Consider the following 27238-nt stretch of genomic DNA (forward strand, 5'->3'; position numbering starts at 1 on the left):
GACTAAAACAGAAATCCCGAGTTTCCTCAGCTGAAGTTCTAGATAAGTCACTTAATACATGTGTGATCTTGAGCAAAGTTACTCTTGAAAACAGACTTTATAATAACAAAATATAAGACATTTTTCAATTGCTTTACCTAATATTCTTGTCATTGTTCAATAAGAAACGACCCAGGATATTTATGGCTAGGACCTAAAGAAAGATAGCATAGGTTAAAAATCTAGAAAAATTAAAGATTTCTATTGTTTAAGGATCACTTCTGGCCTCTGTTGAGTGAAACTACTTATAGGCGGTAGTTGGTATTTTATGGCCTGGAAAGACCAGAAAGTTCAGAAGATAAATGATGGTGTTTGTTGCACAACAATGTGAATGTACTTAATGCCACTGAACTACAGACTTAAAAATTGTTAAAATGGTAAATTTTATGCTATATTCTAGCATTAATTTTTTTTAATGAAGATGATCTCTATACATGAATATGGACTAGTTTCAATATAACATTAAGTGAAAAAAGTAAAGTGCAGAACGATATACATAATATGCTACCATTTTGTTTGAAAGGTGGGAAGAGGAAAAGAACTAACCTAAGTTATTTTGGTTAATGTAATCTAAGAAGAACTATACACAAATATTGTATTATAGTAAGTTTATTTCTTATAAGACTATGGACAAGTTATTCTTATATTAATAAATGATTGAAAGAATGAATAAAATCATGAGGGAAAATTCTTCCTTACAGAAGAATTCTAATTATCTAATGAGGACAAAATGAGGGAAAACAGGAAAGTATCATTAGATTCACCACCCTAACAACTGCTGCAGACAAGATCTTCTGACGAATAAAATTGATAGGCAAAAGTCTGAGGAGAACAAGATATCTGCATAATCTTAAAGCATCTAACCCCAAAATATTACAAAGGGAAAAATTACAAAGGGAAAAATAACTTTATAGTGGAGAGACACAGCAGACACCACCTTAACCAATGATCAAGTTAATATCACCAGTAGCGAGACAAATAGAAATAGCATGTACCTCCTGATATGATATTAAGAAAGGCACATCACTTCTATGATAGTCTTGCCAAAAAAACATAACCTCAATCTGATTACGATAAAGTATCAGAGAGAGCCAAATTGGAGGATGTTCTAAAAAGTAACTGATCAGCCCAGCCAGCGTAGCTCAGTAGTTGAGCATTGACCTATGAACCAGGAGGTCAGGGTTCGATTCCCAGTCAGGGCACAAGCCTGGGTTGCAGGCTCGATCCCCAGTGGGGGGCATGCAAGAGGCAGCTGATCAATGATTCTCTCTTATCACTGATGTTTCTACCTCTCTCTCCCTGTCCCTTCCTCCCTGAAATCAATAAAAATATATTTTAAAAATAAAAATAAAAAGTGATCAGTGCTCTTCAAAGTGTCAAAGTCATGAAAGAAAAGGAGAGATAGAGGAACTGTCACAGATTGGCGGAGACTAAGGAGCTGTGACAATGAAATGCAAAGTGGAATCATAGATTAGCTCCTGGAACAGGAAAAGGATATTAGTAAGAAAATTGGTGAAATCTAAATAAAGTCTATAATTTAGTTAATGGCATGGTACCGATATTAATTTCTTAGTTTTGATAACTACATATAGTTATGCAAGATGTTACAGTACAGAAAGCTAAGTGAAGGGTGTACAGAAACTCAACTGTTTCTGTAAGACTAAATTATTTCAAGTAAAAAGATTTTAAAAGTGGGGAAGAGAAGAAATACACATATACAAACACATTTAAATAAAAACATCTCTAAAAAAATACATTATAAAATGGTAACAGTACTTCCCACTAGAATTTAGAGTCAACACGTGAAAGCTACAGGCAGATGTTTTCTTCCCTACATATCTTCTGTAATGTTTGAATTGTTTTACTTTATGTGTTTATTTCTATATAAAAGCAAATATTTAAGACATTCTTTCCAATAGTTAATTTTCAAATGGAATTCATTTCCAAAGTGCTAAATCCAAATCAATTATTCTAAATGAAATGTTTAGGGAGAAGAAAATATTTTAAAAGACTTACTCGCAGTCCACTCTCTGACTTAATATCCATGATAGTCAAAACCGTTTCATAAAGAATAGCATTTCCTACATTTTTACTAGTCTCTGTATTAGTGGCAACCTGGAAAGACACAGAGGGCAGTACACAATGATAAAACAATGCTTCCAAAAAATATCCAGAAGTAACAAGAGACATTTTGTGATTGATTATAGTCACCAATGAGGAAACACAAATAAAAACTGCTCCCTATAAACACAATCATTCCACTCCCTGCTATACTAAGATGAACATTTAATATAAATATAATGCAAGTTTGGTCTACTCACCTGTGCTAATATATCATTCATAGCTTCACTTGAGTCATCATCATTTCGTCCTAAAATTCTTAATAACCGTAAAATTCGTACCTAATGTGCAAAATATGAGAAATGTCAACTAATTATGTCTGGAACAAAGGAACTTTTTGCTTGGTATGAAATTCAAGTATCTTAAATTAAGTCTAAGATCTCCTTAGAAATGGTCAAAATTCAAAGAGATGAATTTTAAACATTATCTCTAGAGACATGACATGTGTTTCTGTGTCTTAATGAAGTTATTAGACAACCACACTGTGCCACTCCACAGCTAAAGGCTGCCACCACCTGCAGAGCTGCATTACAGGCTTACCACGGAGACACTGAGGTTCAGTTCCAGACCACAGCAATAAAGTGAGTATTGCAATAAAGTGAGTGGTAGCCTTTTTGCTGGTGGAGGGTCCTATTTTTCAATTTGTAAAAAATAAAATGCCACATCTGCAAAGTGCAATAAAGCAAAGCACAATAAAACAAGTATGCCTGTATACTGATAAGTCTCTATGTAGTACATAATTTTGATTATTACAACTATAATTTCATTCTATTAATCTAATAAAATACAGACTTGTGTAACTATTCATTTATTAACTATCAAATTTCTTCCTGACACAAACTTAAAAGGGAGGAAATGCTCTATTCAAAACTATTAAACTCAAACCATATATTCAAAGCTTTCTTTCAAGCTCACCTGCAAAAAGGGGTCACTGATACCAGAAACATCATGTTCTGGTGAATATCCGGACATGATGAGGTTCTTTAGAATACGAACTAATTGGGGCACAAGCTGCAGGGAAGAAAGATGCATCAAAAAACAGTGAACATCAAAGACTTTCTCATGAATAGGCAGGTAATTTGGCTTAGAAAAAGGGTACAAGGGTCTGAGTCCAAGCAAATTCTATTGATACAATATACTAGTATATTGTTAGTGTTGGTTAAATACAACTTAGGAGGCTCTAGCCAGTTTGGCTCAGTGGATAGACCGTCGGCCTGCGGACTGAAGGGTCCCAGGTTCGATTCCAGTCAAGGGCACATGCCGGGGTTGCGGGCTCAGTCCCCAGTAGGAGGCGTGCAGGAGGCAGCCAATCAATGATTCTCTCTCATCATTGATGCTTCTATCCCTCTCCCTTCCTCTCTGAAATCAATAAAATTTTATATATATATATATATACATATATATGTATATGTGTGTGTGTGTGTGTGTGTATTATATCTTAGGAGTATTTTTACCAAGAACAATTTAAATTCAGATAAAATTAGACTTTTTAACTCCAGAGTTATATATGCAAAGATACTACAATAACAGCCAGTCAGAAAGCCTATGGGAACTAAGTAAAACAGATGCCTATGAAGCATATTGCATTTCTGCTTCTATAGATTGACATACTTAGGTGTGGCACAAACATGCTCAGTTTTTATCCGTTCACAACATTTGGATATAGTGCTCGCTTCACATATACAAACATCTGAATATAAAATGGTATCATATCCCAAATACTGGTGACCTTATTAAAATTATAGTTTTAAAAGATACTACCTCAAATTGAGAAAAAAAAAAATTTCTCTTCTTGAGATAGGACTAGTTATGTCTTTTTCCAACCAACAACAGAGAATACAAAAGCCTCCAATATTGACCAAGTGTTCAACATTGACCACACAAAAAATTGTATCTTTTACCTTAAGATGATGCCAAAACCATGAATAATTTCCTTTCCCTATTCTCAATTCATATGACACCATTTTCAGTAAAATTTAATTTCAGCACCTAATTGTACAGACTGATCTGTCACCTGTTTTCTTGTCTAATCTTACTAAGGAAAACTCTACATTCCTTATGGTCAAAATTCCCTTCTTGTCCTTCCTATACTTTGTTCATTTAGTCATAACACAAGAAGAGGCAATTTTATTACCAAGCTGAACTTAAATATGCTTTAGATGTTATTATTCATTTCGTTCTGTTGATCAATCATTTAATGTTAAAACCCTAATCCAAAATGTTTGCCACAATAAGAACTTTTCCAGTCTCCAACTAAAAACTCAATTTAGCTACACAAACAACTCTAAATACCTAAAAATTAACAAGTGTCCACAGTGAACTGAATCACCTTTCTTTCTGAGGCAATCAGAACAGCCCCAACTTTGCTACATATAATTATTTTTTCTCATTGTGTTTGGACTCTGTCTCCTCCCTACTCCCCAACTCTAAAAGGGAATCAAGATCACAACAAAAGTCAAGAATGCCCAAGGTATACACTCAAAACATTTTCACAATCCTAAGACCACTTCTAAATATAAGAGAGCTGTGTACATTTAAATAAGTTTGGCCATAACACTTTAGAATTAAGTGATTCATAAAGGTACCCACACAAAAATCTAATTTGGATGACTTCAAAATTAAAACAAATCTAAGCCACGGAGAGAAGCCACATTAAATCTGTCAACTGTGGGCAGATTTATATTAGAGGTAAAAGTAATTTTATACAGTTTTAAAATTAACGTAATAAATTCAGGATTATCTAGTTAACAAGCTCTGTACAAAAAGTCTCGCCTTGCATACTTTCCAATGGCCTACTTTTTTGTACTACATGTAACCCTAATTATTTTTTAATCTGGTTTAAATCTTGAAGAAGCCCTTTCTCCTTGTTTTATTCACTGCCAAAAGGCCAGTACACCACATCAGATCACCCTGGGACAAAAGCACAAATGCCTAAATGTTCAGCATAGTAATTCTTGGAACCCAGCTTTATTATTCAGACAAAAACACAAGTTGCTAAAACTGATGACAGGACAAACAAAAAGTAAGATGACAAAGGGAAAGGCTGCAGCCATGAAAATCAGTTGATGCCCACCTGCTCCACCTCAAAAATCCTTTTTATATTCCAACACTTCTAGAAAAGATAAGTGCAGGTAAGGGGGAAATAAAAGCTCTAAGTCTGAAGTGAAAGCTCAGAAGTACACATGAAGCTTTTTAAAGTCTGAGGTTACCCACATATGGTTCTAAAATATCTACTTCAAAAAGAAGTAGTGTTTGTGTCAAGGCTCCAAACTGATCTGGAATTGCCATCACAAAAACTACTGGGAAACTGCTCAAGGTTTCTCAAGCAAAGATAAAGGCAGAGAAGGAGGCTTACAATGCAGGAAAGGCTACAACTGAAATCCAAGGCTGACTTTGGAATCGAGTTTAAGTGACAAGACAAAAAACTGGACTAGGGAGTTAGCCAAAAATGCTAGAACAAATAACTCACAGTGTTAAGCATAGCTTCAGCATTAGTATATTTTTAACAGCCACATATGTGGATGGATACACAAAAGCTACTAAGAACCTAATGCCAGCATGCACCATCTAAAAGAGGGTTAATTCTTACCTTTTCATTCTAACATACAGCAGGATTCCAAACAGACAACAGGAACAAAACATACAAAGCAAGCATTAGGGACAGATACGGGTCTCATACTATTTTACAATAATTTAATCAAGACATAAACATCTAAGGGGATGAAAAAGCAAAAAAAAAAAAAAAAACTGCTATTAGAACCTCATCAGATCTAAAGTACAAAGTAAGCCCCACTTATGGAGTGGTCAGTGCCTTAATAAAAAAAAAAAGTAAATGCATGTAACTCAAAGAACAGTCTTTCTCCGAGTCCTCCTTACTACTGCCTTCTAAAAGTAAGTGGAGAAAACAAAAATTTCCACTTTAGAATGCTGTAAGAAAAGGAGGAAAAGAGAGAATTAACAAAGCTAGAGACTTCCATCACCGAAGTCAACAACCTAAAATGAACAGTGGGGGACCCTGTATTCGGTAAAAGTTAATGTCAGTCTGCAGTTTTCACCTTTAAAAAAAAAAAAATGAAATCACCTGCCTAAAAGTAATAAATAAACCACACAAACACATTCCTGTTTATAATCTGACCGCAGGTTACATTTTCTGACTGTAATGTGAAAACAGCAGATAAAGCACATGAGAAATTGGTGTGTCTGCCGACAATGAGTGAAGAATTCTATTATAAAAGGTAAAAAACACTGTACTATTGCCCAGTTCTTATATGCCTAAACCTGGCTTCCAGCCCTAAACACAGTGGGGCTGGTTAAGTCCTTTATCCAGCTCCATAGCTTCCTTTCAAGAAGAAAGATGTAAGTGAGAACATCATGTACTTTTCAGGAAAGTCTTTTTCAGAAAAGACATAAGCATATCGAATGGCACCTACCTTTCTGAAATGTGCAAGCATGTCTGGGCTTCGCTCACACATTTCTGTGAGGAGGACTACAGACGTGTGAAGGACACCTGAAAGAAAAGAGCAAATGAAAACTAAAAATGAGGCTGTATTTATCAGTCAACTTTGTAGAACAGGACTTTGAGATCTGACGGTCACTTTCAAAAGGATAGTTGCTACTTTTATTTTCTAATCTTCCAAAGAATCTAAGCATTAAGGTGAATACAAAGGAGGTATTTAATAGATGCTTAATAGTTAAGTCAGTCAAATTATAATATTTTAAACAATTATCTGACCAAAATAATTGCTTTCTAAAATATGACAACCAGTCCTGCCCTAACTGGTTTGGCTCAGTGGATAGAGCGTTGGCCTGCGGACTGAAGGGTCCCAGGTTCGATTCCGGCCAAGGGCATGTGCGTTGGTTGCGGGCACATCCCCAGTGGGAGGTGTGCAGGAGGCAGCTGATCGATGTTTCTCTCTCAACAATGTTTCTGACTCTCTATCCCTCTCCCTTCCTCTCTGTGAAAAATCAATAAAATATTTAAAAAAATAAAAATAAAATAAAATATGACAACCAGTCCAGACAGCCAGCATGGCTCAGGGGTTGAGTGTCGACCTATGAACCAGAAGGTCACAGTTCAACTCCAGTCAGGGCACATGCCCAGGTTGCGGGCTCGATCCCCAGTGCGGGGCATGCAGGAGGCAGCTGATCAATGATTTTCTCTCATCATTGATGTTTCTCTCTCTCTCTCCCCCCCCTCTCTCCTTCCTCCATGAAATTAATAAAAATATATTTTAAAAATTAAATAAAAAAGACAACCAGTACATGTGTCTCTCCATCTGAGAATACACATAAAGACATGCTCACAGTCAATATAAGCTAGGTATCATCTGCTCCATACTTAATATGCTCTTAGCTGAGTTCTGACAGACAATTCAAGAAGCAAACATCTTAATGAGAAGTTAAATTTCCAGATAAAATAAATCAGAACTTCAAGGTACAGTCATTGTGGATGACAAAATGAACTTGCTAGGTCCAGAATGAGTGAAAAGAATCACACAATAGTTTCCACTAATAATAAGTGCCCTAAACATTCATTTGTTCAACAAATATTTTTTGAGCCTTCTAGTTTTAGGATTGAATTAATCAAATTAAATACACCCTACCATTTTTTTCTCTTTGCATTCAGGACACATGCATTTTCTTTACTCAAAACTTGCTTCACTGACTTCCAAATAACAATAAAATGTTTGGGAAAGAATAGTTACATATTAATTCCTCTTAACTTTTATATAAACATATCTGAGTACGCATTACAAATTCCTGTTACAAGCATCCTAAAAGAATTTTCACAAATCTTATACTCTTACCACAAAGCAATAAAGAAATAGTTTTTTTCTCTAATATAAAATAGCCAGGAAATCAAAGAATTTTACACATGAAAATTGAGGGTAGGATCATTTGTATATTACAACGAATATTAGTAACTTAATACAGTACTTTTAGTATAATAAAAGAGTACCAGAAATGAAAAACAAATTTACTATGAAGAAATTAATCTCTAATTGTAAAACTAGGAAATGAGAGTGGAAGAGAGATTGTGCTGATCAGCCCTTCCTGGAAAAGTGTCCAGCACAGCAGAAAGGCAACTCCACTGCACTGAGACAGAAGGCCAACACTGCCCAAAGCTTTTCTCTCTCCCCTTCTCCAGCAGTACTTTACCAAATGCACCCAAATCACATTACCATGGTTCTTTTCATTCAGTAAGTTTTTTGTTGCTGGTAAAAACATCTCCATAAGTTCAGGAACCTTCCTGATGACATGAACAGCACACAGTGCTGCCTATAAAAAAAATTAAAAAGACAAAAGATTTATTTCAATTAAGACAGGGCAACCAATCTTATAAAGAACAACGACAAAAAAACCCTTATCAACTAGTTCACCTACTAGAAAAATAAAGAAGAAAAAAGGTATCAGATTTATTAACAGGTTAGGGCTTTCTAATTTATATGTACTATTGCATCAATGAGAACTTCTAGCTTACCTGTCCCTCTATTCATATATTGCAAAATAAGTAGATAAAAACTTTCTAAACTAGACCATGGTTAACATGAATTTACCAAGCAAGTTAAACGTAACTTATGTGGACTTTCAAAGTAAAAAATAAAGTCTTCCGTCTATGATAATCATTCCTGAGTAAGATGAACGAACAAGGATTTTATAAAAACATCATGCAACTGAAAGATATCTACTGCAGAGTCTTGAAATCTGCTGTTACTTCTCATAATACCTATATCTTCCTCAAGTCACTCTCTCCTGACTGACATCAAGAAAATCATTTGAAAGATATTTAGCTAATCTCTCCTGCAGAAAAGATGGTCATAGCTTGCTCACTGGAAAGAAAGGTACTTTCAGAGACTGATTTTGGTTACCCTATAAAGTTAAACTAACCATATTTGTTGAAGTAGAATACTATATAAGTTTAGATATAGTAACAAGAACAGGTTTTAACTAATTTTTCCCATGAGAAAAAAGATTTCCACCCCTAATTTGCAGGAATGTACTATTTAAGGAAATAATGTACTTTCTGAACAAGAGCAGGCCACACATTCTTTAAGAGAAAGGACTGGATTTAGTTTGCAGCCATCGTTTATAGTGTATGATCCTGGAAAACAGTTTAGGCCTTTCAACACTTCTGCCTCACACCATTAATACAGAAAGGCACAGTAGTGTGTCTTCACTTCTTGGAGTTCTACATTTTATAACCTTTATTTATGAAGGTTTTAGGGTTCGAACACAAAAAGTAACAATAAAATGTTTACATCAACAAATAAAAGCAGAGAGCATTGTTATCCATTACTACTCCATTTAGACATACCAATTTTAGAAAGTGTGATCTTTATCATTCTCTAATAATTATCTAGGTCCTAATGGAAGTGCACTTCCACAGATTGAAAGGCACTAGGACAAAGGCATGGGCACTAATTATTAGGATGGAAGTGAATTTATAAATATTGATTCATTATCACTTTAATACTGTTTAGAATCAGGTAATTTGGGAAGCAAATATGCCATCTAGGATATCCAGTTACGGTTGGTTTATAAATCATTTCCCTGAAAAAGAGGAATTAAAAGAATTAAAGTGTTCACAATCACTTATCAACTGGAGAGTTAATTAGTAACAAAAAAAACCCAATCCAAAATCAATATAAAAATAGATTTTGATTTATAAACACCTGATTCATATATAATCATTTAAAATACATCTATTGCACAGAGAAAGACATGTTACATATTAACATCAGAGGTTTTAAAATGAATAATCTGCTTTCTCATCTCCATAATACTCCCCAACATTAACACAGACATTTGGTTTTATTAACAGTTACCTTTTTTCTTAAGTAAGAGTTGGAGGTTTTCAGGAGTTTCTCTACCTCTCCTGCAAGATCTCTGCACATTTCTGAGGAGCCCATACAGCCGAGGGTACAAAGTGCTAGCCCCTGTACATACTGCGTGCTATGATTAAGATCACTGCAAACGAAAGAAAAAGGTAGAAATGAACGTGTTGTGTCTGGTGCTCCCCATGAAGAAACTTCACAGACTAGCCCTGGCCAATGTGGCTCAATGATTAGAACGTCGGCCCTCATACCAAAGAGTCTCGGGTTCCAGTCCCGGTCAAGGGCACATATCTGGGTTGCAGGTTCACTCCCTGCCCCCTTTGGGGTGTATGCGGGAGGCAACCAATCAATGTGTGATGTCTCTCTCACATCAATGTTTCTCTCTCTCTTCCTCCCTCCCTCCCTTCTACACTCTCTGAAAAAGCAATGGAAAAAATATCCTCAGGTGGGAAGTAACAACAAAAAGAAGCTTCACAAGCTAAAGAGGTAGCTCTGAATAATTCATAATTTCTCCAATAAGGAAAATGATTAATAGGGTTATATCTTGGGAAAAATATTTATTCTAACTTTATTACAAATTACCAATACTGCAACCCTAGTCGGTTTGGCTCAGTGGATGAGCACTGACCTGCGGACCAAAGAGTCCTGGGTGCGATTCTGGTCTGTACCTTGGTTGCTCAGATTACTCTCCAGCCCAGGTCCTGGTCAGGGCTCTTGCAGGAGGCAACCAATCAATGTGTTTCTCTCACATAGATTTTTCTCTCTGTCTTTCCCTCTCTCTTCCACTCTCCCTAAAAATCAATGTAAAAATATCCTCAGGTGAGGATTAACAACAACAACAACAACAAAAAATTACCAACACTGAAAACTGACTGATAGTCCCTCCTACAAGCTTACAACTTGATGTTTCCAAATACCAAAGCAACAAAAATTAGACATTATCTCTTGGATATTAAAGGCAACCCACTTTAGAAAACTCAGCAACCCACTGACAATAAAAACTGGTAATGATAGAAATATGAAGCACAACTGTATCTTTGAAAGATGTTTTAATATGCTCTACAACTAACAAAAATAGTTCAATATATATATATATTAACCAAAACCTTTCCTCCCCAAAAGAGTCAGAAAACACAGGTAAGCCTACCACTTACGAGCAACAACTGATGGTATTTGTTACCAATAACCGAGTTTGGAAAATTTGTATTACCACTATGAAGTTGACTTGTCTATCTACCAGTACCTTAACTAGGTGAACCAACTTTTTTCCAAATGCCTTGGGCATGATTAAAAATACCAAACTTTATTGATAGGTTTCAGATTTTACATTGTAACTAACCCTTAAGAAACTACCACTTGTGTAGTTTTGGTATAGTATAAAAGACTATCCATAGTTATTTGCAAGATTATTAAAGTCATCTTCCTTTTTCTAACTACATTATCTGTAAAAGGCTGAATCTTCATATACTTCAATTAAAACATAGCACAAGAGCCCTTGGCTCAGCGGATAAAGCATCGGCCCGCCGACTGAAGGATCGCAGGTTCAATTCCAGTCAAGGGCACATACCTGGGTTGCAGGTTTGATCCCCAGCCCCAACTGGGGCACATGCAGGGGGCAACCAATCGATGTGTTTCTACCATTGATGTTTCTCTCTGTCTCTCCCCTTCCCTTCCACTCTCTAAAAAAACACACACACACAAAAAAAAAAAAAAACATGGAAAAAATATTCTCGGGTGAGAATTAACGAAAACAAAAAACATATAAGAAATTGAAAACAGGAGAATCTATTAGGCCAGATACTACAGAGATTTTTAAAAACGTAAAATAATGCCATTCTTCTCAGTGAATTGTTTTTGTTATGAAAAATATTTGTTTTTTATTTTAAAATATTGTTTATTTTAACACATAATGGGTTCATAACTGGTCATTTTAAATAAACTAATAAATGGTTTCAGTCTTTACTGAAGAACAAAGGAAGGAAAAGAAGGCCAAACTGTTCTTTCCACCAATTTGAATACTTTAAGTTAAAATTACTGGTGAAATGAAGCTTACTAACCATGGCTTTACCATTTAAGCTTCCAGTTGCTAAGAATATTTAGTTGACTTTTCATTCTTTTTACAATAATTAATTTGCATAATGCAAGTTCTTAAAATATATCCAATTTTTAAGGATTTAATGTCTTAGGAGTTTTCTAGGCCAATGAACAATGGGGTAAACATCCATTAAGAAACATAAAAACTGCTGGTACACTATGATGTCCTATAATACAAAGAGGGGGAAAAGGCACACAAAAGCAAACAGAAAAATCCCATTCATTATCATGTTAAAAAATAAACAAATGACCGAAGTCCTTCAAGAGAGCTTAGACTGAAAGTGCCATATCAATTTCCAACTATTAGTAACTCTCTCCTAAATTCGCTTGGTTTGGCTGGGTCTCATTATAATTAAACACAAAGATTTCTTGTTTGCCTATGTGCCTCATTCTTCAATTTTTACCAAGCTATACTTGAGTTTGGTATTAACTCTCTAATATGAACTTGCTGCAAGGCAGAACTGCCAAATTATCAGCATGTGATTGAAGGCTTGGGTAATAAGGGCAACAGAGCATGAAAGAACAAAAATTTGCTGTCCAGAGTAAATGTATAAAAGAGTCATGCTGAATATCTAGAATGTAACCTCCATGACACCAAGAATCTGTTCCATTTTTTAAATTCTCCATCCCCATAGCTTACAGCAGCTCCTGTCATGCAACAGGTATGCAATAAATACTGGTTGAATAAACGAATCAACTTAGTATTTTCATTATTAATATTTATTTCAAGACCAAAAAACTAGATTCTCCCAAAATTAAGTTCACAGACTCAATATATTTACATGATAAATGCAATATTTACAACCAAATCATAATTCTTAGTTTGGAATTTTTCATTGTCCATTGGGAAATTGTTTTTTAATACATTTTTATTGATTTCAGAGAGGAAGGGAGAGAGAGAGAGATATGGAGAGAGAGAAACATCAGTGATGAGAAAGAATCATTGATCAGTGGCTTCTTGCATGCACCACACTGGGGATTGAGCCCACAACCCAGGCATGTGCCCTGACTGGGAATCGAACCGTGACCTCATAGGTCGGCGCTTAACCACTGAGCTACGCCAGCCAGGTGTCCATTGGGAAATTTTAAAGTAGAACATTATTTTTCACAGAAAATTATGAGCTCAGTCTCTATAAATTTGATCACCTATATCCCCCCAATTCTATTTTATGTCAAATACACAAATACTGCAAATGAAATAGAAATCTAAAAAAGGAGATTAAACAAATGAAAACAATCCAAAAAGTACCTTTAACCAATAGGCCATCAGAACTTCTATGCCTTTCTAACACAACTTTGTTATAAGAGAAATGCTGGAAAGAACTGCTTGGGTCCTCTAATTTCTCCATAATGGCAAGCATTCCTCAGTTTGTAAGTTAAACAAACATGACTGGACTAGTAGATCAGTAAAGCACCCATTAAAAAAAAAATGACTTATACACAAATATTCATAGGGCTACATATAATCCCACACAATGGATATCTTGAATTAGATCACAGACAAGATTTCTCTTTTTATTTTTAAGTAGTGTTTATTCAGAATATACACTGGTAATTCTTTAATAAATTTAACATTTCATTATTCATGTTATTCAAAGTCCTGGAACTATAACATAAAGCTCAGATCAGGCCCTGTTGTCTTTCCGACAACCTGGACTCCAGTGATGATGGCTGTCCTGCATTCCAACTGTATCCTTTCTAATTACACTCCTTCCTGGTGAACACCGAGAACGCCCCCCCTTCCTGTAGTCTTGACTTCTGGCAGGAGGGAAAACCCTGAACAGTGACCCTGTCCCCACAGCCGTGGCCAGAGCCTAGAGCCTGCACCATGGGGGTCCTCACTGACCAGCCCAGCTCCTTTTGGGCGCTCTCCCAGGGCACTGGTGTGTCAGGACTCCTGGTACCTGACTGGCTGCTGGTTCTGTTAGTCCCTGTGTCTCTAGCCTGGGTACAGGCCTGTGCTTCCTGCCCTACTTTGTGTACCAGGTGTTCACAGCCCCTTATCCTGGGAGCCTATGGATCTATTTGGTCTTCCCCTTTCCCTGCCCCACTAGTCAGTGGGGACTGGGGGAAGGGCTTGTACTGTGAATCAAGTGTACACATTCACACTTCATGAATTCCTTGGCATCAATCATGTATTTCACCTCTGCACTTTTTGTATTTCAATAAAAATGGAGATGGAAACTGCCCATCTGACTATTAAAAAAAAAAAAAAAAAAGAAAGCTCAGATTTACCAATGCCTTTTCTAGTCTATGAAGGCCCAAATGTTATTTCATTGCTAAATTGTGTTCTTATGCCTGAAGATATATAGCAATACCTTTATTTAATTAAATTATCCCCTACAGAAGTTTTAAGCCTCTTTAGAGGCTTAAATTATCCTCTACAGAAGTGCTAAGTCTCTTTACATATAAGCTACAGAACCAAAAGCAATTGAAATATATTCTAGAAAGTAAATATAAAACCAGTAAATAGAAGATTTACTGATATCATATTATAGGAAAGACCTAAAATCACAAAGTAGTTCTTAGAAGGAAAGGTTAAGACTTACTTCTTACTCATGAACACAGATGACAGTGTGGTGATTTTGGGGAAAGAGAGTGGGGGAGGAAGAGAATATAGGGGGGATAAATGGTGATGAAAAAAAAAAAGAAAAAAAATCCTACATAATAAAAGCCCAGCAACCGAATGGCAGAACGACCAGTCTCTACGAAGCACACTGACCACCGGGGGGCAGATGCTCAGTGTAGGAGCTGCCCCCTGGTGGTCAGTGTGCTCCCACAAGTAGGAGCGCCACTTGGCTGACCAGGATGAGCGACTGCTCCTGCAGCGGGCTGATCCCTGCAAGCTATGCCCCCAACCAATGCACAAATCCGTGCACCGGGCATCTAGTATATATATATATAAAGAGACAATGAAACATGACAAAGCAAAGTAAGATTTAATACCAAATAAATTAATTACATGACTTTAAAAAAAAAAACTTGGGGGGGAAAAAAGAAGACATATGTAATACTCTTTGTAATACTTTAAGCAATAAAACAAAAAAAAACAAAAAAAACTTACTTTTTGATACAGTTGGTCATGAGAAGATGGACATCTTGTCTTTCATCTAATAACAGCATTGCCCCTAAGTAGCCAATGCGTTTGTCTGTGAATTTTTGAGAGGCAATAAGCTTGAGGCACTCCAACTGCAAATAAAAAAAGAAAGAAATTAAGAAATTGCTGCCACAATCAGGAAATGTTTTTAACCCAGATTAAAGTAAATAGATATAACTTGTATCATCAAACCATTAAATGACAAAGATGTAGGATCTTTCGGTAGCTTGACAGTAATCAAGTCTTGAAACAGATCATCTTGTCAAAGTTCTATGATATTTGCCATCCAAATAATCTGTGAAGCTTAGCTTAGTTCTACAGATTCATACAAAAGTATTATAAGATATTAACACATTGCGGACCAATTTTATTGCTAGCTTTACCCAGTGGCCAGATAAGTTTCTATTGAACAACTACAAAAAATGTTTTACATAAATGTTAAAGGCACGCTTTAAAATTAAATACCCATTGCATTTTGAAGTTATTTATTACATGTTCTTACAAGCTAATATCTTTTTAAAGTATGATATTTTGTAAAACACTGTGTAATGTGAAGCAAGAATTCTCATGACCCATCCACAATGTGTTAACAAACCTAACTCCTAATTTAATCCCCAGGTTACTAAACGAGTACTTAACTCATTTAAAGTCTGGTTCCTATTTTGAATATCAAAAAACTCAAAAACTGGAAATACATCAAAGTGCCAAAAATTGCTGCCCTGCACATCAGGAATGTACAACTGCAGAAGAGACAGACAATAACTAAATTTAATATAATGTTGAAAGTGCTACAGCCCTAGCCTGTTTGGCTTAGTGGATAGAACATCAGCCTGTGGACTGAAGGGTCCCGGGTTCAATTCCTGTCAAGGGCACATGCCCAGGTTGCAGGCTCAATCCCCAGTGAGGGACATGCAGGAGGCAATCAATCGATATACTCTCTCGTCATTGATGTTTCTATCTCTCCCTCTCTCTTCCTCTCTGAAGTCAATAAAAATATTTTTTTTTAAAAAAAAGAAAGTGCTACATTTAGAGCTTAAACCAATACTATGGGAGAAGTAAGGGTTTAAGAATCAAATATAGAGAAGGAAAAAAAAACAGAGGAAAACTCAGTAGTGGAATTAACCTAAAATTTTTATATGCTTTTTTTCTTTATATAATTGTTAGAAATACTCAGAGCTTAAGAGTCTTTGTAGTTAAACAGTTTGTCTCTCCTTAGTTTCTCTCTCTTTTTTTTAAAATACGTTTTATTGATTTTACAGAGAAGAAGGGAGAGGGATAGAGAGTGAGAAACATCTATCAGCTGCCTCCTGCACGCCCCCTGCTGGGGATGTGCCCGCAACCAAGGTACATGCCCTTGACCGGAATCGAACCTGTCACCCTTCAGTCCACAGGTCAACGCTCTATCCACTGAGCCAAACCGGTTAGGGCATCTCCTTAGTTTCTCTTGAATGTCACAATCACTATGCTGTATTTTACCATTTCATCTTGACTAACATGGAAAAGGTCAAACATACCGTCTAGAGGAGTGATTTTCAAAGGCTGTACACAGTTAAGACTCTCCAAGAGTTTTTCCAACTATGCTCCCATTTACAATCACCACATTCCCAAAGGAAGGGGCTCAAATGCAGACCCATGTACACAGGAATCTAAGATCTTGTGAGACTACTTCCTGCCTGAATTTGCCTATAAGTTCAAAGGTAAAACTGAGAAAAGAGTTTACAAATAAAATTGTCTCAAGCTGTTTAAAAATTGTTCTCTTAATGTACCTGCATTAAAAAACACCTAAAGACAGCAGAAACTATCATGAGCAAGTCAAAGAAGGGGGGAACCATCAGGATCCAAGACGAAAACTAAAATGTCTTCTGAGATTGACAAAAATTAGGTAATAACCATTTCCTTGCCGTAACTGGTTTGGCTCAGTGGATAGCATCGGCCTGCGGACTGAAGGGTCCCAGGTTCAATTCCGGTCAAGGGCATGTACCTTGTGCGGGCACATCCCCAGTAGGGGTTGTGCATGAGGCAGCTGATCGATGTTTCTCTCTCATCGATGTTTCTAACTATCTATCCCTCTCCTTTCCTCTCTGTAAAATATCAATAAAACATATTTTAAAAATAAATAATCATTTCCTTTCTCCTATACATTCAAGTTAAATTTTTAAAAAATTTCTGAAATAGATGAAAAGTCATTTTTACAATGTCAGCAGAAAAATTACTGAAGTGAATGAGAAAAATCAAAAGCTAAAACATTATTAGAAAAATCTTACTCTTTCAAACTGAAGGTCTTTAAATCTTCCCATTTAGTAAGTCTGAATAAATATTTTAGAAGTGAAAGGAAATGTCCTTAGAATCAGGTATCACTGAAATTTTTATCATCTTTACTGAATCATGCTTCTGGCAAAAAACAGGCATTACACAAATAAATTATCCAAAAATATCTTATTAAGATAAACTAATGAGAAGGGCATTAACATTCCTTTGTATTTTTTAGGACCAAGTTTTAAGTTAGTCACATTAAAAGTCATCAGTGACTGGTGAGTAGAATTTGTTACTTTTGTGATATTTATTTAAAACTTACCTAAAAACTAAACAGCAAAAAGATAAACTAAAATTTAAAGGAATACTAAATTAATTCTTTTTAATGTTCCCAGTGGTACAATGATTTTGCTTTAAGAATAAGAATTTGCTTTTTAGCCGAAACCAGTTTGGCTCAGTGGATAGAGCGTCGGCCTGCGACTGAAAGGTCTCAGGTTCGATTCTGGTCAAGGGCATGTACCTGGGTTGCGGGCATATCCCCAGTAGGAGATGTGCAGGAGGCAGCTGATCGATGTTTCTCTCTCATCGATGTTTCTAACTCTCTATCTCTCTCCCTCCCTCTCTGTAAAAAAATCAATAAAATATATTTTTTTTAAAAAAGAATTTGTTTTTTAAAGGTGACAATTTTTAGGGGAAACAAAAGATTATACAGCTGGAAATGGCACTTGAAATACATCCTCTCATGAAAGATTAATCCTGATTACACTTTACACTTAGGCGGAGGTAGCCAGCAATAGTGCTGAGAATGTACCATGTTTTATCAGGAATGCTATCAAAGTTTTCATATGTTGAAAAAGAAAAAGTTTGGAGGGTGGTGCAATGGAATGTGAAAGGAAGGATATCCACTTTGGGGCCACAATCACTAAAACACAACTCAACATTCTGTGTGAGCTACACAAGAAAAATAGTAACCAGGTAAATGTATCCACTCCTTAGGTAACAATCTCAAATTCATCCAGTACTATTACTCCTCACTGAAGGCTCCTTGAAATCCCAGGTGAAACACTGCTAAACCACAAATCTAGCAAATGCTTTAAGACCCCAGTAAACAGCCCAGCTTTTATATTCACACCAGAAAACTTTTGCTTTTAAACCTGTGAGCAAAGTCAAAAGACAAATAACAAACTTTGAAAAAATATTAATTCACAGTCATGAAATCCTATGTAACAAAATCCTACAAATTAATTTTTTTTAAAAGACCAATAACTCAAAATAAAAATGGACCAAAAATATGAACAATTCAAAGAAAACAAAAATAATTCAAACATAAAATGGAGTTCAATCTTTTCATAAAACAAATGCAAACCCAACTAGGGTTTTACTAAAAGAAAAAAAAAATCATTGACTTGTACACTTAATAAAAGTGATTATATGATATACAAAAATGCCTTAGTGGGCCCTAGCCAGTTTGGCTTAGTGGATAGAGCATCAGTCTGCAGACTGGAAGGTCCCAGTTCAATTCTACCCAAGGGCACATACCTGAGTTATGAGCTACATCCTCAGTAGGGGGTGTGCAGGAGGCAGCCGATCAATGATTCTCTCTTATCATTGACGTTTCTATCTCTCTCCCTCTTCCTTCCTCTCTGAAATCAATAAAGAAATATATATATATATATATATACACATACATACATATATATATATATACACACACATATGTTTTAAAATGCCTTAGTGGGCTGGCTAGCATAGCTCAGTGATTGAGCATCAACCTATGAACCAAGAAGTCACAGTATGATTCCCGGTCAGGCCATATGTGTAGGTTGTGCACTCAATCCCCAGTGTGGGGCATGCAGGAGGCAGCTAATCAATGATTCTCTCTCATCATTTATGTTTCTCTCTCTCCCCCTCTCCCTTCCTCTCTGAAATCAATTAAAAAAAAATATTTTAAATGCCTTAGTGAAATTATTACAAAAAAAGAAATGCAAATTAAATCCATACTGAGATACTTTTAACCTACTGTATTAACAACGATAAAAAATTGTCACAATAGTGCAAGGGCATTAATGACAAGAGTATAAACTGACCCAAACTATAATAAAAAGATCTGGCCTATCTAAACACACATACCCTTTGACGCAACAACTGCACTTTTAGAAACTTATACTACAATTCATTCACACATGTGTAAAATAATGGATATTATTCAACTGTAGTATCTACACTAATAAAAGAGAAACATGGTAATTGGCGTACGACCGCTACCCTTTTCATTGGCTAATCAGCGAGATATGCAAATTAACTGTCAGCCAAGATGGCGGCCGGCAGCCAGGCAGCTTGAAACTAACATGAGGCTTGCTTGCCTCAGTGAAGGAGGATCGTTGGAGGAAACCAATGTTCCCCGCCTGCGGCTGCAGGCCTCTGAGTGGGCAGTTTAAGAAACATTGTAGCCCTAACCTGTTTGGCTCAGTGGATAGAGCGTCGGCCTGCGGACTGAAGGGTCCCAGGATCGATTCCGGTCAAGGGCATGTACCTTGGTTGCAGGCACATCCCCAGCAGGGGGCGTGCAGGAGGCAGCTGATCGATGTTTCTGACTCTCTATTCCTCTCCCTTCCCTCTCCCTTCTTCTCTGTAAAATAATCAATAAAATATATTTTTTAAAAAATAAGCTTATAAAGAAACTTGGGTAAATAGTGACTCAGGACATTCCTTATAAAAAAAAAAAAAAAAAAAAAAAAAACAAACATTGTAACAAATACCGCAGGACTTCAGCCAGCAGATTCGCAACATTGTAAGCAAAGGCCAGAAACCTACTTTCAGCCGGAGGCCTAAGAGCTAGAGTCAAGCCTCAAGGTAAAGCTGGCCCAGAATAAAAAAAAAAAAAGAAAAAAAGGAGCGGTCGGGAACTTCAGTCACTCCCAGCCTGAAAACAGCCCTCAGCCCCTCACCCAGACTGGCCAGGTACCCCAGTGGGGACCCCCACCCTGATCCAGGACACCCTTCAGGGCAAACCAGCCGGCACCCACCCATGCACCAGGCCTCTACCCTATATAGTAAAAGGGTAATATGCCTCCCGGCACCGGGATCAGCATGACAGGGGGCAGCGCCCAAACCCCCTGATCGCCCTGCGGCTCTGTGTGTGACAGGGGGCGGGGCCCCAACCCCGAGCAGCCCTGCTCTGTGCCTGATAGGGGGGAGCTCCCCAACCCCCCCCCCCCCCCACGGGCCCTGCTCTGTGTGTGATGGGGTAGAGCCATAACCTCCCCATCGGCCCTGCCCTGAGTGTGAGAGTGGCGGCGCCCCAACCACCTGATCGGCCCTGCTCTGTGCGTGACGGGGTGGCGCCGCAAACTCCCCATCGACCCTGTCTTGAATGTGACAGGGGACGGTGCCCCAACCCCCCAATTGGCCCTACCCTGAGCGTGACTGAGGGTGGCATCACAACCTCCCAATCTGCCCTGCTCTGTGCATGACGGGGTGGCGCCCCAACTCCCCAGTCAGCCCTGCTCTGAGCCCGACCAGGGGCTGCACCTAGGGATTGGGCCTGCCCTCTGCCACCCGGGAGCAGGCCTAAGCCAGCAGGGCATTATCTCCCAAGGGGTCCCAGACTGCAAGAGGGCACAGGCCCGGCTGAGGGACCCCCCTCGCCCCCAAGTGCACAAATTTTTGTGCACCGGGCCTCTAGTTATTTTAAACAGTAAAATCTACACTAATAAAAGAGAAAAATGGTAATTGGCGTATGGCGCTACCCTTTTCATTGGCTAATCAGGGCTATATGCAAATTAACTGCCAACTAAGATGGCAGTTAACTGCCAACAAAGATGGCGGCTAATTTGCATATGTAGGCACAATGCAGGGAGGCAAAAGGGAAAGCAGGAAGAAGCCCCCTGCCACTGACAGTGATCGGAAACCCAGGGGGGAGCTAAGAGGTGGGGGGCAGGGCAAAGGCGGCCCTGGGGCCGCCTTTGCCCTGCCCCCCAGCCATGATCGGAGAATCAGGCGCCTTTGCCGCCCTGGCCAGTGATAGCAGGAAGTAGGGGTGGAGCCAGCGATGGGAGCTGGGCACAGTCGAAGCTGGCAGTCCCGGGAGCTAGGGGTCCCTTGCCTGGGCCTAAAGCGGAGCCCACGATCGCGGGGCCGCTGCAGCTGCGGGTCCCCACTGCCCAAGTCGGACACCTCAGCCAGAGGCGTTAGGCCTGGGCAGGGGCGGAGCCTGCAACCGCGGGGAGCTGGGGGTCCCCTGCCCAGGCCTGACACCTCTGCCGGAGGCCTCAGGCCTGGTCAAGGGGCCGATCCGGTGATTGGTGATCGGAGGGTGATGAGGGTCAACTCCTCTGGCCGAGGCATCAGGCCTGGGCAGGGGGCGGAGCCGGGGATTGGGGGGATATGATGGTCCCCTTGCCCAGGCCTGAAGCCTGGGTCAGAGGCGTCAGGCTTGGACGGGAGGTGGAGCAAGCGATCAGAGGGAGATGGGGGTCCCCTGCCCAGGCATGATTCCTGGGCCAGAGGCCTCAGGCCTGGGCGGGGGTCAGAGCCAGTGATCGGGGGAAGATGGGGGTCCCCTGTCCAAGCCTGACACCTCTGGCGGAGGCGTCAGGCCTGGGCAAGGGGCCGATCAGGCGATCAGAGGGTGATGGGGGTCTACGCCTCTGGCCGAGGCACCAGGCCTGATCAAGGGGCAGAGCCAGCAATCAGAGGGTTCTGGAGGTCCCCTGCCCAGGCCTGACGCCTGGGCCAGAGGCATCAAGACTGGGCTGGGGTTAGAACCAGTGATGGGGGGAAATGAGGGTCGATCCTGCGATTGGAGGGTGATGGGGGTCAACGCCTGAGGGCTCCCAGTATGTGAGAGGGGGCAGGCTGGGCTGAGGGACACTCCCCACCACACACACCCAGTGCACGAATTTCGTGCACCAGGCCCCTAGTTAGAAATAAATGTCCATTAATAAGGCATCCATTTAACAAATTATGACTCATACATATAATGAAATACTAAGCTGGATATACTATCACAGGCATGTCAAAAAACAACTGGAAAAAGGAAATGAGGAAGCTTCTTATATGGTGACTAGAGGCCTGGTGCATGAAATTCGTGCGGGGGGGGGGGCTGGGGGGAGAAGTGGGGGAAGTCCCTCAGCGAGAGGGCACAGGCCAGGACCCCTCGGGGGATGTCTGACTGCTGGTTTATAGGCCTAAACCAGCAGTCGGACATCCCTCTCGCAATCCAGGACACTGCATGCACCAGTGACCATACTTTTCATACAGGTGAAAGGCATCTTGCTGTTGTGTGTGCAGCTACATTTTTTTGCCCTGATTATAAAAAGTAGTACATAACATGATCCTTCTGAGGCAGTAGTAACATTTCCCCCATCTTATGGGTGGGAAAACTGAAGCAGAGAGAAGTTAAGTAATTGGCTTTGCCACACAGTTATAACTGTCAGAATCAAGGCTGACCACAAAATGTGCAAGCCAGAGTCCATGCATGTCATTGCCGCATCATCCTGTTTTTTCAGTGTTAGAGTAGCCTTGCCAGGTTTTAATTTTTAAATCTAAGCGACTGTTCCCAATATATAGGGTAGGGTCCCTAGGCCTAGCCCGCAATCAGGGCCATCTGTGGGGCAACCAGCGGGCGGGGCAATCGGGGGGCCCCCACTGGCACCTGCCTTGGCTGGGGGTCTGGCACTGCCCACTGACCAGGCCTGCTCCCTGATCACCTCCGCCGGTCGCCTCCCTCTGCGGGGGGCGGTGCAGATGCTCAATGCAGGAGCTGCCCCCGGTGGTCAGTGCACATCATAGTGACCAGTCATTCCGCTGTTCGGTCAATTTGTATATTAGGGTTTTATTATATAGGATGTGGGCTAATCTTCATGACAGATTAATAAAACAGTGCAAACAGTGTGTGACAATATTTATTTTAAACGGGAGGGGGCGAGAACATATATATCCATTTTATACATCCCTGAAGATGTATAAAATATCTCTGGAAGGGGAGCCAAGAAATAAATGCCAACAAATGCCTATAAAGAGGGAAACTGGCCTTAGCTGGTGTTCCTAGATGGTTAGGGCATCGGCTTTGTCAAGGGCATATACTTGGCTTGCAGGTTCCATCCTCGGCCCGGTGGGGGGAGGGGGGAGGAGTGCATTCGGGAGGCAGCTTCTCTCTCTCTCTCTCTCTCTCTCTCCCTCCCTCCCTCCCACTCTATCTAAAAATCAATGGAAAAAATATCCTCAGGTGAGGCTTAACAAAAAAAAAAAAAAAAGAGGGAAACTAAGTGATTAGAAGAGAGTAGAAAGCAGTTTTCATCATCAGTGAACTATCATTATCTATTCCAAAGAGATAAATAAAATTGGACTGGGAGGGAAAAAATTGAAACTGCAGGATAAAGTGAACTTATATCTAACTTACGGTTAGAAAAATTCATATTATAATTTCAAAGGGAAAAATAAAACAACTTAGGGAAATCATGTGTACCCCTTCCAAATTTGAACAACATATATTTCAAAAAATAACAAAAAGGCATTTGTGTCTTGGAATCTTTTTGAAAAAGACTTTGAAAGTTTAAGACCAGAATCTTATAAAAATACAACTCAGTAAATGGAAACAATCAGTTTTTTTAAGATAACTTATGTTCATAATGAACAATTGTGCTATCCTATTATACTTGTGATACTCTAACAGCTTAAGAAGGATGTTCATTCCTTATCTCTAATCCCCAGGATGGCTATGCTTTTCTTGTTGACGTTTGTTTTGTATTCTTCTCCTACTATCAATTTCTCCCTGTCAACAACACTCTAATACACTTGCTTTTCCACAGCAACCTTCTCCCTCTACCCCACCTTTCATCCCAAAGGGCTGACTGTAATAATTCTTTGCTACTCACTGATTTTTTTAATATTTACTTTTCAATTGTTTTGGAACGCTGTGGTTTTGCTTTAATTTAGTAAACTCCTGTTGTGCATACACCAGTATGTTCAACATTGTCACTGATACTCAGAAGGGCACAAGACGAATAGTTGGATATGTATCATAAAATATGACATAATATACTATGACAGTTATGCACAAGTTACTGTGAAAATGATTGGGGAAGGGCACCCAATTCAGGTTAAAAACAGTAAGAAAACATCAGAGAAAGATTCCTTTCTCTGTATTTAATACATAGTGGAATAGAAAAGAAACTAATCTAAGTTAAGGGCTGTGCCGCCCTAATCCTATTTCTAGCTAAATTATTTCAACAAGCCTCAGGTTTCCTCATCACTAAGATAAGGAAGCCACACTGTGGAAAACAGCCCTAACATTCTCCACTCCTTGCCTAATTCTCTCCAGCTGATCCTCCAAGTGGCCTCAAATTTTTTCCCCCAGAAGCATTCCAGGCAGCCTTAGCAACAAACCGAAAAAACTGAAGTTATCAGCCCCCTTTGTAACAAATACAGTGCCTTAAGAAGTGGTTCCCAAAACTGATTGATCAAAATTACCTGGGAGAGTTTTGAAATGTAAGTCACCCCCAGGATAATCTGGTGTAGATTTGAGGTAGAGTCTGACAATTTAATGTTTACCAAGTTATTCTATATGACTCAATGTTCCAATTTTCTTTGAATGTCAAAGCAATTTTTAAAAAGAGAACTTACAAAAAAAAAAAGAGAGAGAGAACTTTACCAGGTTTCTGGCCTTGTTCCATTTTTCTTAAGAAAGTACAAACATTGACTTTTACCAACATTTAATCTGTTTACCCTTAAGAAAAAAGCTAAACCCATTTTGTTAGCTTCTAGGACAATTTCCCACAAGGTCAATGCACATATACATTTGCTTTTCAATGTAACACTTGGGGGTTTTATGATGTGAACAATCATCTTGATGAAAAGATGCAATTAAAATACTATACACATTAATGGATCTGCAACTAATAGGTCTTTTTTAAAGTTACCTTTATTTCATTTTAATACTCAGAAATAACTTTCTAATTCACACACACACACACACACACACACACCCTTTTGAAGAACAAGCTATAACCTGGCAACATAAACTCTATATAGACTAAGAACCTGTTTTTTCACCCTTATGACAGAAGAAAAGAAAAAACAAAACAAAAAACAAATTCAAATCACATAACACTCATTGACCCACCAACAACCTTTACCAAATCTTTATGCCCTATTTATTTAATTTAAAATATTTTAATATTACAAATTTAATTGAAACCCTCAATCCCATTTCTCTTCTCTCCACACCAGAACTAATCAAAACTCAAAAGTTTTGTTCATCTTTGCCATGCTGCATGTCCTTACTATACATGTACAGTAAAGACAATTGTTTTTTAATATTTTAAACTTTATGTAACTATCAGATCATATTCTTGTTGCTTTCACTCAACAGCTTTGAGTATTACATCCAGACAAGAAGCTCCAATTCACTCATATTAGTATTCACTGTTCCACTTACGAATACACCACAACTTAACATATTCTTTTTGTGGATATATAGATTGTTCCCAATGTATCCCTATAAGAAACAATGCTGCAAGGAATCCTCCTATCTAATAGTAGAGAAACATGGTAATTAACCGTAACTTCATTACCCTTCCCATTGGCTAATCAGCGAGATATGCAAATTAACTACCAACCAAGATGGCGGCCGGCAGACATGCAGCTGAAGTGAACATGAGGCTTGCTTGCTCCAGTGACGGAGGAAGCCAAGGTTCCCCGCCTGCCGCAGCCCAGCTCTGAGCTCCAGATGCAACAATGTTGCAATTATAGAAGCTAAACAAACCCAGAAACCTGCTTTCAGCCATCAGCGGGCTCAGAGCTTAGAGCACCAGTGATGGCAACAGAGTTTCAATTATAGAAGCGAAACAAACCCAATACCTGCTTTCAGCCAGCCACAGCCTCAGAGCTGGAGCCGGTTCTCAGCTCCAGTGACAGCTATAGAAGGTAAATAAAACCCAGAATAAAAAAAGAGAAAAAAAAAAGAGGCTGGGAGCTTCAGTCACCCGCCAGCCTGAAAACGGCCCTCAGCCCCTCACCCAGACTGGCCAGGCACCCCAGTAGAGACCCCCACCCTGAAGGGGGTGTGACCAGCTGCAAACAGCCATCAGCCCATCATCCAGGCTGGCCAGGAACCCAAGTGGGACCCCCACCCTGATCCAGATCACCCTTCAGGGCAAACCAGCCAGCCCCCACCCATGCACCAGGCCTCTATCCTATATAGTAAAAGGGTTATATGCAAACTGACCCTAACAGCAGAAAAACTGGGAATGACTGGTTACTATGGCACACACTGACCACCAGGGGGCAGACGCTCAATGCAGGAGCTACCCTCTGGTGGTCAGTTGCTTCTCACAGCAGGGAGCTCTGCTCAGTCACAAGCCAGGCTGATGGCTGCCAGTACAGCAGTGGTGGTGGGAGCCTCTCCTGCCTCCTCAGCAGCACTAAGGATGTCCGACTGCAGCTTAGGTCTGCTCCCTGCTGGCAACTGGGCATCCCCCAAGGGCTTCCGGGCTGCCAGAGGGATGTCCGATTGCCAGCTTAGGCCCAATCCCCCCGGGGAGCAGGCCTAAGCCAACAAGTGGTCACCCCCGAGGGGTCCCAGACTGCGAGAGGGCACAGGCCGGGCTGAAGGACCTCCTACCCCCGAGTGCACAAATTTTTGTGCACCGGGCCTCTAGTCCTATCTAATAATAGACAAACATGGTATTGACCGTACCTTCGCTACACCTCCCATTGGCTAATCAGCACGATATGCAAATTAACCATCAATAAAGATGGTGGCTAATTTGCATACTGCAGGCAGGGCGGGACAGCG

At 39.4% G+C, this 27238-nt stretch overlaps 1 protein-coding gene across 6 annotated transcripts in view; it reads right to left on the reverse strand.

Annotated features, from left to right (window-relative positions):
* AP1G1 (adaptor related protein complex 1 subunit gamma 1) overlaps positions 1-27238 on the reverse strand; it is an 83752-nt gene that overhangs the window by 24351 nt on the left and 32163 nt on the right. For 4 of the 6 annotated variants that reach the window (XM_036346642.1, XM_036346640.1, XM_036346639.1 and 1 more), the window contains 9 exons: positions 15154-15278; positions 9987-10128; positions 8343-8439; positions 6591-6667; positions 5750-5758; positions 3076-3171; positions 2361-2441; positions 2056-2154; positions 138-193 (listed from right to left, as the gene is read on the reverse strand). In XM_036346642.1, the coding sequence (XP_036202535.1) occupies positions 138-193; positions 2056-2154; positions 2361-2441; positions 3076-3171; positions 5750-5758; positions 6591-6667; positions 8343-8439; positions 9987-10128; positions 15154-15278 (782 nt within the window). The remainder of the gene's footprint in view (positions 1-137; positions 194-2055; positions 2155-2360; positions 2442-3075; positions 3172-5749; positions 5759-6590; positions 6668-8342; positions 8440-9986; positions 10129-15153; positions 15279-27238) is intronic. The other 2 variants (XM_036346641.1, XM_036346644.1) reach the window with 2 other exon arrangements.

The sequence above is a fragment of the Myotis myotis genome, unplaced genomic scaffold, assembly GCF_014108235.1.
Source record: "Myotis myotis isolate mMyoMyo1 unplaced genomic scaffold, mMyoMyo1.p scaffold_m19_p_19, whole genome shotgun sequence".
NCBI lineage: Eukaryota > Metazoa > Chordata > Mammalia > Chiroptera > Vespertilionidae > Myotis > Myotis myotis.